General features: G+C 37.3%; 1 protein-coding gene across 3 annotated transcripts; it reads right to left on the bottom strand.

The window, feature by feature from the left end:
• Positions 1-3,883: 3,883 nt before the first annotated feature.
• LOC108993721 (glucosidase 2 subunit beta) lies at positions 3,884-11,285 on the bottom strand. Of its 3 annotated transcripts, none has more exons than XR_001996558.2 (6): positions 11,125-11,285; positions 10,824-10,937; positions 9,041-9,136; positions 4,705-4,887; positions 4,384-4,613; positions 3,884-4,287 (listed from the first exon to the last, which is right to left on the bottom strand). XR_001996558.2 is itself a non-coding variant. In XM_018968728.2 (6 exons), the coding sequence occupies exons 1-5, from the start codon at positions 11,246-11,248 to the stop codon at positions 4,510-4,512; spliced, it is 621 nt and encodes a 206-aa protein (XP_018824273.2). In that variant the 5' UTR covers positions 11,249-11,285; the 3' UTR covers positions 3,884-4,334; positions 4,471-4,509. The 3 variants fall into 3 exon arrangements, 2 of the variants coding, with proteins under 2 accessions (XP_018824273.2, XP_018824274.2); XM_018968728.2 differs by having other exon boundaries at positions 3,884-4,334; positions 4,471-4,613; XM_018968729.2 differs by having other exon boundaries at positions 3,884-4,325; positions 4,471-4,613.
• Between the last annotated feature and the right edge of the window lie 876 nt (positions 11,286-12,161).

Raw genomic sequence — 12,161 nt, 5'->3', positions numbered from 1 at the left:
TCCCTGTTCTTGATCATTAGTAGCATTAGGACTACATGCACTCAAACCAGTAAAAAGAACTCATTCTAGCACACAAGATGTATATGAAGTCTGTTGTGGGTAAATGAGGCATTTTCTATCTACATTTGGGTAGCAAAGTTTGCCCAAGAGGATTAAAGAAAAAAGGCCCTAGCTAGCACAAATCCAATTTCAAGAACACAGAAAAATGAGAATATGTTCAGTCTATCAAGACAACATTTTTATCAGTTCATGAGAATTGGAAACTTGCTCAAAAAAGAACCAAATTCGTACAGGGTCATGCTTGGGGATCATACTTCTGAAAAATTTCCTCAAGCCTTGTCACTTATCCTTAAAAATGATAAAACTTATGAACTATAATAAAACTTCATAGCATTCTGCCATCTCAGGCACCTGGCCTATTGTAAACTTGCCATAACTTCTTCTAAAAAACTCCAAATCGCAAATTCTTTAATGCATCGGAAACAACAGACTTAGAATGTTGATGGTACATGGCATGTTTATATATAGGCTAATTATTTCGAAATTATCCTAAACTAATTTTGGAATACCCTAAGAAATACATATTGATATATTTTTTAGCTTACCTATATTGATTCTCAATTTTCACAAAGCAATTTGATTGACCTTAGAACACTTTTTTTTTTCAGTACCTTAATGAGGTGTTAAGTAAGATGATTTTAGATTCTATGGAAGGCATTTTTGTCATGCCCCAATTTTATAGATGACACGTATTTCCTAGCTCTCATTCTAACCCTCCTATGTGTCCTCTAAGCTTCTTTATTTGCATGCTCCTCTTTAATATCTGTAAAATAAGAAATTTTACAGGTGGAAGGTAAGTCCACGACTCGATAAGTATGATTGATTAAACTGGGTGTAATATATGAGCCTCATTTATTAAATAAAAAATAAGATTAAAATAAAAACGAAAACTAAAATCATAGTATTGAATGTAAATTAAAAATCTTGTACTATGTAGGGAAGCACTTCAAAAAATTTATCTACATAGGGAACTTTTCCTTCAAGGATAGCTGTCATTCCCACAAACTCTTCTCTATTTGAAATCTACACTTTCTCAATGTTATTTGGTATAATTATCCTTCCCATTTACTTCTCTGTTTAGGGTTTACACATTTTTAGTATCCTCTGGTATCGTTATCATTTCCAATATAACATAGTAATGGTTCCATACTAATATAAGACTCATATATCATATCCCACGATTAATTCCATAAAAAGAACGTAGCACATGTTTTTCATATAAATGTAACCGTACCATAAATCACATGAAGTTTCCAAATAAGAATATTCTTTGAATACGTCATGATAACATATATAAATGTCCACGCTATGAAACCACTATTTTCTTTTAGGCTCAGCCACACTTCAATACTATTTTGTCATGAGATGTCCCAATAAATTATTATGCAATGCAAATAAATTTTACTCTAATGTCACTCTCTTGGTGACTACACCAGGGAATAGTCCCAGAAGAATACAGATTTCCTACTAATTACCGAAACACTAATCAATTAATATCTGTACATTCTGTTATGAGAACAGGTTCATAGCTCAAAACAAGTAGGACTATAAACTTGAGATTATCTATAATTTAGTAACAACTAATTAGTATAAGATGTATTGGCAAAATAGCAATATTTTACTGGGTCATTCAATGTTCGAGCCACGGACATGAGTTCTGTGAAACACAAAATGCAGATATTGAACGCAAAATTCATGAAAAGAAACCCTAATTACTGGTACATTTCACAACTGCACAGATAGAAATTAGTCTAGCAACAAAGAACTCCTAATTTTGTAAAGAAACCCGCTCGCAAAATCGATTCATTACCAAACTCCAACTGAGTAGCAGCCATACCTGTGGTGACAGAAGGACCCATGCTATCCCTCAATTGAATCTCGACCAAGCTCAGTTGGAAGCAGCTGACCCAAATCCCACAGGTTCAAAGAGACGAATCGCACGGCTCCTAATCAGCTTCGGGGATACTATCTCGACCGTAGCTTCCGCGGGAGGAAAATGTGGTAAAGGAGCAAGCTTTGGGTGGTCGGGCGAAAGTGAAGATGAAATCGTTCGGGGGACGTGGGTGGAGTAGCAGCTGATCTCTCGGAAAGGCAAATGGAGATGGAATATTGCGGAAGAACAGAGAGAAGTGGAGGGGGAAAGAAATCGGGGGGAAAACAAAATATCTTTAGGGGAATGGCGCCACTTACTATATTACGGCGAAATCGAGCGTTGCAACAGGTTTTTTCATTTACCGGCGAAATAAATCGCTGTTAAAAAGACTATTTTCGCTGCAACTCGATAAGTAACTTCATGAATCAGTTTTCTCAACGGAATTAAGCGGCGATTAAAAAATCGCCGCAAAAAACACTCTAATGCGGCGTTCTATATTGCAACACTAGAAAAATCGCCGGTAAAACCCTTTTTTCTTGTAGTGCTAATTCAAAAGCGTACGAAACATGACGCTAACAAATCTATCAACCAAATAATTGACTTTTGATTTTCCTGTCTTAGCTAGTTGTTGAGACAACATAGACGCTGGAGACAATTTTTTCATATCAAGATAGTAAAGCACATCAAGTTCAAAGTGTCGAAACTAAAATGAATCCTTTCTTAGTCTATAAAATCGTGAAGAAATACCTTACTAGACTTTAAATGTTATCGATGTTTATGTATGGTTATGCATTTTTAGGATCCAAAGTTAGCTAAGAGTAAGAAGTTTCATTGCTTTCTCAATAAACCTGTCGTTCAGTTTCTGTGACCAAGTGTCAAATGTAAAAGGATCTCATTAAGTGTGAGATCTTCCTCAACTTGACGTGTATACAAGTATATGACTCGTATAAAAACTTCAATGTCATGTCTTTCACAAAATGATCTCTCATTTCTATGAAAAGTCTCCCAATCGCTTTTCTCAAATTCTAAATTGAGTGCTTTTGTAGCTTTGACCAAATGCATCCAATTTGAAATGTCTTGAGTTTGTAATTGCAATGCTTGGCACATAGAATCGGCTACTCCCATGATTTTTTCATTTAATGCAAGATAAACAAAACTCAAATGACATTATAATTGTGAAAGCTACATTGGCATCACCATGTTGAGAATAACTGAATCTGCCTCTGAAAATATTTCAGTACAATTAAAATTGCTTTAAACACATTTATTAAGTTGCATAAAGAATTAAAATGAGTATTTAGCTATTCCATTAGTAAAATTTTATCTAATATTATACATTTTATTTTTTGTCTATTCCACTCAAAACCTAACACTATAACAAAAATGACTTTTTGCAGCCAATTCTTTTGCGGCGACAGCAAATTTTGTCGCAAAAAAATCATTTTTAGACATATCCCATATTGGATTATCTATCTAAACTCAATTTAATAAAATATTATTAATTTTATTTTACTTTTTTTATTTTTTTTATCTAATTTATTTGTCATATTTTGCAGTTCTACTGGTTATACGTTAGTTTGTAATCAAATAAAATATAGTGTTAAATTTCATAATTTATAACATGTATTTTTTATATTTAATAACGTAACGGTAATCTAGTTCATTCTAATTAAATTATTGTTTTTACTTCTATTTTCAATGATCATTTAACAGTAATATATAAAACTCGTTGATTATACTTATCTAAAATTTCATAAATGTAGTTGGACGGTTTGGCCTTGCTACAGTACCAACCAAATATGATTCCCAAGAACTAGTTACCTTAGCTCAAAGTTCTTATAACTCCAATATGCCTAATCCATTGCAGACTCATTTAAAGTGATATTCGGCATATTGGGAACTTCAATTGCATTTGGCTAAGCCAGTGATAGTGCTCTAAGAACCTACCACTTGGTTAAGGACTTACCACGTGGTTAATATCATAATTTACCAGTAACAGAGAAAGTTAAGGACCTACCAATTTGGTTAAAGATCAAAATTTACCATTCATTCCTATCATTCAAACCCAAAGTTCCCTCTGTACTATCATTCCTATCTGAATATCATCGAAGAAAGGCAGTTCTTTTTCTTCCTATAAATTCATGTAGGCTCGCTCTGGATGATATTGAACTCAAAACTCCGTATGTTACCATTGTGTTAAAGTTGAATTTTCATGCCTTCCAATATGCACTGGAGCAGACACAGATATCCATCCATTATATGGTTAGTTGGCCACCAGCAAGTTCTTGTACGGATGCAACAGACACTGGAATCATCTCTGCAGCTTGTCAGGTTTGGAATAAGAACAGTCGAATCTGGAAGAAAGCGCCCCCACCAAAAATAAATCTATGCACTGAAAGCCCTAAACATATGTGAAAGAAAGCATTATGATATGAAATCAGCCAATCTACCTCTTAGGATCTGAATGTATTCCCAAAACAGCAGGAGAAGATAATCGGAATTCATGTCAATTGCAAAACGGGAAAATATTTCCTCACCAAAACGTAACAGTCAGCTACACGTGGTTGGTGGATTTCTCAACGCAAGCGCCTTTTTTTGGATCTGGCACGGCGGTGGAAAATCCGGAAAACCACAACTGAACCAATGAGAACCGCCTGTAGGATTATAATTACCTTCAGACCTGAAAACACAGGAGCCCCACTTGTATCAACTAACAAATCATGTTCAACAGTAGCAAAATCATTTTGAGAAAAAAAAAAAAAACAAAAAACCTTGAAGCTTTTGAATCAAGTCCTCCAAATTAACTCCACTTTTGGTTTCTTTTTCATTGATAGAGCTCATGTTACGAATTGTTGGGACATAACTGCCAGTCTTGTAGTCAATATTCCCACCCATGACGCATGTGTTTGGACAATTGATACTACCATCATATTCATCACTTCCATCACAGCAATCTACATGGATTATAATGAACCAGAACTCAGATTAGGAGGAATAGGAACAGTCCTTAATAATCCCAAATTTGAAATCATCGTTTATATGATATGGGTCTTGATTGGAATAGATAACTCGGATAAAGTGCCAGCAAATCTGAGTCCTACAAGGATGAGAGATCTAAAGTCTACTATGGAAACATAACAGTCCTGCCAGTAAGCAGTTGCAACAATAAAGGAGTAGTAGTTAAGTATTTCTATCCCTTTTGGGAGGAATTCCTCAATATTCTTATTCATGCCAAAAACCCTCCCCAAATCTACCTTAGGGTTTTATAGTCTCACTGCGAAGTAGAGAAGGTTATTACAATTTGAAGGCTTTTTTTCTTTTTGAGCTCTGCTAGGGCTTGTCTTGTGGTCGCTACGTATGGTTGCCGTCGGGGGACTCCATGGCCCCCAGACATCGGCAGGGAGGGCTAGGGCTTTTGCAGAGCTGGTTTCGAAGTGTCTCCTCAGGCCATCCCTGAGGTGATTGCTCCGTTTAGGCAGCCGAAAATGTTAGACGGAGAAGTTTACGTAATTTTTTTGAAGGAGGAAGTGGAAAAATCTGCTGAGCCGTTTAGGTTTGCCATTGTTTTGAAGTTTATTAGACAAAGACCATCGCTGGATAGAATTCGCATGTTTATTCATGAGCGTTGGGGCTTGTCTATCCAGTCAATGGTGTCTGCGATGAGAAGGCCTCGGAATGTTTTTGTCTGTTTCTCAAATGAGGAGGATTTCCTTAAAGCACTCTCTAGAGAGAGCTATGATGTGGATGGTGTTGCTTATCATTTATTCCAATGGACGACGGAGTTTACTGAGGAATCAGAGCCGGCTTTAGCCCCGGTATGGTTAATGCTTCCTGGTCTGCCACCAAATTATTATCATGAGGCCTTTCTTAAGAGTATAACGGCGCCGATTGGAATGTATTTGAGAAGAGATAACGCAACAAGATGTGCCACGAGGACTGATGGTGCAAGGGTCTGTGTCTTAATGAATGTTGCTCAGGAGCCGATTAAGTCCTTTTGGATTGGCACGCCTAAGAATCCAAAGAGTATTTGTCAGGAAGTTGTTTACGAGACCTTGCCTGCTTTTTGTTTGCACTGTAAGGTGCAAGGGCATAATCTAATTACTTGCAAAGCATCACAGCAGGTGGTGAAGGATAAGAAAAAGAAAGCAGGGGTTAAGCAGGTTAGTGCTTGGGCTGCAAAATCATCTGATCCACCAGTAGACAATGAGTCGGCCCGGGATGGCAAAATGGATGGAAAACCAAACGCACCTTTTACAGTGCCCTCGTCTGATGACCTAAATGAGCTGGAGACCGTTGTTGATCAGGGGGAGGAGGCGATGGTGTCAGGACTTGAAACAAAGACTGACAACGTGCTAGCATTGCAAGCAGTGCATGTAGTGCAGGTGAGAATAATGCAATGGTCTTGAGTACGTCCGTGGATAGAATTTTGTTGCATGGGGAGACTAGTGGGGCCCAGAATAAAGGAGTTTTGGAGGTATCCAAGTTTGTTTGTGCACAGTTAGAGAATGGTGGGACATTTTTGGCGTTGCCTTTAGGGACTAGCGTGGGGGACGGTACGGAGGCTGTGGATTTGTCTGAGCAACCTATTATTGAAGAGGGAGAGTTGGTGGAGGTTGGTCTGCAGGCAACAGTCTGTGCAGGAGGTAAGGAAAACGTATTTGTGTCGAATGATGCGGGGGTGATTCCTCATCTAGGGAAGGAGAAGGATGGTCATTCGAACTCAGAGATTACAGTTAAGGGCACAGAGGAAGGTCACGACGAAGTTCGTCCCAGGCTCCTAGCAGGCCCTCCCGATTGAATTTATGATTAATACGATCTTGTTCTAGAATGCTCGAGGGCTTGGTACCTCGAAAAGAAGACTTCGATCGTTATTGAAGTTTCATAAATCAAAGTTGTTAGTTTTGGCAGAGCCATTTCGTGAGGATATCCAAGACGCTGCTATTAGCTTATCCTGTTTAACGTTGAATGGCAACTTCAACATCTGCAATATCACAATATCCCTGCTTTCCAACCGAGAACCTGCTTTTAATTTCACTCCAACCCAACTCATCCAATGCTTCACAGAATGCCATAACGCTGTAATGGACTCCCTTGTGCCTTCCATCCTTGCCATACACCTCCAGGCCCACAAACTCCATGTGATGATACTAGGAATTAACCCGACTAGGTTACCCACCTGCGATGACCTTTTAGTGCGTCTAAACCACACCTCCACCGTTTTTTTCCATGTCCAATTTGCAACATATGGAATTCCCACCAAACTCGAGCAAAACTTCCAAATAGCTGCTGCTGTTCTCCCCCCATAAAGCACATGGTTTAAGTCTTCAAAAGCCCCTTCCTCACAACATTCACACTTGGAGACCAACGGAATGCCAATTCGTCTAACTCGTTCATCTACGCTGAGACTATGATGCCAGGCTTTCCACATTATCACCGAGACCTTCCTTGGCAACGCAACATGCCATACCCACTCCGACCACTGCGTTCTTGGAGTTGTAACTCAAACAATATTCCACACACTCTTGGATGTGAAACCTCCATCCAAGTTGCCCATCCAAACTAGAATATCAGACCCTTCTCTTATACCGCTAATCTTCGAGACAATGTTGTCTATTAACTCTTGGCCCACGAGCTGTACTAGCATGTCCACATCCCAGCTGTTGTTCACCATGCAATGCTTAACCAACAGATTCGGGTGGTTTACAATGCTCTGTTGAGCACATATAGGACCTGACTCCAGCCATTTGTCCCTCCAAAATGAGACATTGCCATCTTTCACAAGCCATCTAGAATGCTGAAGCACCACAGGAACTACCCCCATGACCATCTTCCAGAACCGAGTGCCCTTAGACGGATCTACCATCAAAATGTGCTGATTCTGAGTATACTTGGATTGGAAAAAACTTGTCCACAAAGAATTAGTAGTCAACAATTTCCAAGCAAATTTAATGTATAGAGCAGTTTGAACATCAAATAGATTCCTCAATCCTACTCCCCCCTCATCAATCGGCTTGCAAAGGATATCCCACTTTATCCATTTCCTTTTTGATTTGCCATTCGCCAATCCCCAAAAGAAAGAGCTAAACATCCTATGCAAAACATTGATGGAAGTAGTTTACAAAATCCAGGAGATCTAGGTGTGGGTGGAGTGCTGCGGGATGAACAAGGAAGGTTGAAGTTTGCATTTGCTGCTAGCACAAGCAGTGGAACCAATAATCAAGCTGAATTGATGGCTCTTTTAATGGGTGTAAAAAATTGTAACGCCATGGGTTTTAACAACGTCATTTTAGAAATGGACTCGCTGGTGGTGGTTAATTGGTTAAGGGAAGGCAAGTGTAGTTTATGGTATTTGGAGGATTTTTGGGATGAGTTGAGTCGGCCATTAATGTTGATGAATTTTCAAATACAGCATGTCTATAGGGAAGGTAATATGGAAGCGGATTACATTGCTAGACTGGGTAGTAATGGCTGCAATAGAGTATGGCTGACACAGGATGAGCTCCCTTATCTGCTCAAGGGGATTTTTAGAACAGATCGCACAGGTTTACCTTAAGAAAAGTCTGTAGATGAATCTTGGCTTAGGTTCTTCAGTAGTAGTTTTACACGGCTTATGGGTTTCTTCGGTTTTGGGCTTGTCTTTTGTCATATGATGTTTCTTGCATTGGAGGTTTTGTAGAAGGTTTCCTTGACCAAAAGTGAGGATATTAATAATAAGGAGACCTGATCTACAGTTTGTTTTAAAAATAAAAAATAACAGTCCTGCCAGTAATTCAGTTTCCGGCTCCAAATTCATTCTTTATGGGACCATAAAGAATGTGGCTTGATTCAAGGAGACATGCCATTCTAGTTGTGGAAGCTACGTATCAAAGGGTCATTTATCCACAGCAAAGGACTCCACCACTATGAAGATCACAAAAGCTGTCTAGGATTAGAATATCATTAGTCAATCCCATTTCAAAGCAAGAGGCATAATTCCAGAAACTATGTTGTTTCAACTTAAGTTAAGCCTAGAAAACAAGAAAGCCTAAAAAACAAGAAACAACTTAAGCCCAGACCAGTACGAAGAAGCATGAGAAGGAAGAGAAATAATTTTAGTGAACCACTCACCACAAAATCGATCATTAACACGAGAAGAAAATATAAACCGAGGAATACTTCCAACATTCCTACAGTAAAATTTCCCCGCTGGACAGGCTGATGTTCCTGTAAATGCAATAAAAAACATAAATGACTTGCCCAAATATAAACATTATTAAATAGCGTGATGAATAGAAGATCCTTGGTTCTCAACACGATGCACCATACTTATGTCTTACCAAAATACATTTGCATCCCCTTAGGTTTGATCTAATTCCATTGACACTCCTAGGGTTTCCCATTTTTCTTATCACACCTGTTATGACATCCAATTGCTCCAATTACCTATTTTCATCTACTTTCCGTAAAAATCATTAAGGAAAAGTAATTACCTAAGAATAATTTGATATAACAGGGATGAGATTAGAGAGAGATGTTGGGTCATGTTGGGTCAATGAGTTTAAAGAAACAATTCCATCTCATGTGACTAATTATAGTTAATGATAACAGTAAGTGGGTAGGATTAGCTGATAAGAAGAATTGGAAATCAAATGAGGAGTGATTGGAAAAATTGAAAACAAATGAGATTTATAGAGAACTGAATTAATCATGTATGACAAAAAAGTAGTTTCAGTTCACCCTTGCACTTTTATATCAGAATCTGGATTCATGAAAACAGAATCATTCTGAGGCAAACTGTCAGACTGTCTGCCTGACATCAGAAAGAAACAGAAGATAGAATACCAACCCTGAAAACTGCAAGGCAGGGGGGGGGGGAGAGAGAGAGAGAGAGAGAGAGAGAGGAGTGTTCCTTTTGTAGATTCTCTATCTCATCATCATAAAGAATTGAAATTGTAATTTGACAAAAATTGAAACCTCCAGAAAACATCTCCGTGGGTATAACCAGACAACCAACAGCACAAACAAGAAATGGAATTCGTGATACATCTGATTAAAGGCTTCTGCTACCAAACAAGGATGGTTACTTCACTCAGGGAAAAAGAAAAAGAACCAACAACAATAGTGTCATCATTAAATGTAAACACGAGCATTCCTCAATAAAAATGAGGCCTCTCATAATCAAAATAGACCTCTTATTTGCACGTAAATATGGAGTTAAATAAACCCCTTAAGGGGCATCCATAAATGCAACTGGAACAATCAAGTACTTCCATTTCTAGTTCCCTTGCCTGTTTGATCTCACTTCACAATCCGTTTACAAGATCACTGCTGATTTATCCAAAGAATTACCAAGTCCAACATGAGAAAAATGATAATTTCATTCTTTTCAAAATCTCCATTAGTTGATCGACAGGACTTGTAAAAAAAATGTAAATATGAGATTCCACTCAACATTTATCAAACTTCTCATAATCAAATCTTCTTTCTCATAAACCCCTTAAGGAGCATTCGTTAGTCCAACACGAGAAAAATGACAATCTCATTGATTCCAATAATCCATTAGTTCATTGACATGACTTTAGTCCGCAATACAACCATGTCGTACTAACGTTTAGGGAAGGCATAAGACCCAATACCTGACTACCCTGATTTTTTCTATCATAAAAGGGAAAAAAATAGTAAATTTGATGTCTTAGAAATTTGATTTGGCAATAATCTATGACAGTGGAAAATGATTTTTGCACGACACAATATCAATATTTTTTGCGCTGAAAAAACAAAACTAAAATAATTGAAACCGGAAATTCTGAGTCAGCTATATACAATTTGACAGCAGCATTATTCTATCGACGCATTGAGATTCGACGACGGTAAGAGCAAAATTAAGTCCAGCTTAAATGAGAGTGAATACCGGGCTCGTCAGTCCCGTCAAGGCAGTCACAGAAATCGTCATTGACACGGTCTCTGGTGAAGGATTTTGACCCGTCCTTGCATTTGATCACCTCAGGCTGAAAGTATTTCTCATCTGCATCCACCACGGAAACAACTTCAAATTCAAAGGATCTAATGGAAATCGAGAACAAATAGATTGGGTATACGGGTATGCTAGAGTATCTATAGATACCAATCAACAGGCCCCAAAGACAAGTATTCAAAGATTTATAACTTTATAAGGCAAGAACTCAGTCACAGAGAGAGAGAGAGAGAGGTACCGAGAGGGTGGATTCCCAGGAGGGGTGGGTTGGAGAAGGGAGAAGCGTAGGAGGAAAATAGGAATGGGATAAAGCTAATACAGAAACTGAGGGTGAGAAAACGACGATCATGACCGTGCTCCATGTTTGGACGTTTGAGAAAATTTGGTGTCTTTTTTCTTTAGGCACTACACAGCCTACTAATACATACTCAGTCTAGTCAACGCTTAGCTTGATTATGCCTTTGACCTCAAGTCAATGTTTTAATGCGGCATAATTAATCGGCGACATAACTTTAGGTGTCGTTTGTTTTTAAAATTGAAATGAGATGAGATTAAAATTAAAAAATTAAATAAAATATTATTAAAATATATTTTTTAATATTATTTTTATTTTGAGATTTGAAAAAATTGAATTGTTTATTTTATTTTATATTGAAAATTAAAAAAGTTGTAATGATTAAATGAGATAAGATAAGATGAAATATTTTCCCAAAACAAACGAGGCCTTAATTTTAGGATTAACGAGTGTTCCAATTTTTTCTATAGAAAATACTTTCTTATTATTTATAAATTAATTTTTCTTCATGCTTATATTTTTTTTAAAAGAAATTAACTTTCTCGTTTGTGTGGTATTTTGTCTTTTTTTCTTTTTATTTTTTGAGAATTTTTGGGGATAATTTTAGAGTAATGTTACTCACAATCTATTTTATAACTATCCTCGTACCATTTTATGATATGATATTAAATTATTAAAAATTATTTGTTATATTTCATTTTTGGACCGAACATTTGATGCTAGGGATATATGTTGATTGGATGATAATGATAATAAAAATGATGAAAAATAGATTTTTCCATAATTTTATCTTTTCAAAAGAAATGAAAGTAATAACTAACTCTACCACCATTTAATCCACTATAGGAGTAATGATTATAATCAATTGTACTAACTCGTAATCCTAAATGGCTCAAGAAAATTTTGATTTGGACTTTATCCAACTAAAACCCTAAATAAAAGTGCATCTGTACTTCAAATTGAAGCCCATCGGCTAGCCC

The sequence above is a fragment of the Juglans regia genome, chromosome 1 (genome assembly GCF_001411555.2).
Source record: "Juglans regia cultivar Chandler chromosome 1, Walnut 2.0, whole genome shotgun sequence".
Classification (NCBI taxonomy): Eukaryota; Viridiplantae; Streptophyta; class Magnoliopsida; order Fagales; family Juglandaceae; genus Juglans; species Juglans regia.
This window is presented reverse-complemented; position numbering and strand designations above follow the sequence as displayed.

Coding starts and splice junctions, on each gene's coding strand:
- LOC108993721 (XM_018968728.2), bottom strand. CDS start 11,248: ATGGAGCACGGTCATGATCGTCGTTTTCTCACCCTCAGTTTCTGTATT. Junction 10,938..11,124: donor CCTGGGAATCCACCCTCTCG/GTACCTCTCTCT, acceptor TGGTGGATGCAG/ATGAGAAATACTTTCAGCCT. Junction 9,137..10,823: donor TGACGGGACTGACGAGCCCG/GTATTCACTCTC, acceptor TTGCATTTACAG/GAACATCAGCCTGTCCAGCG.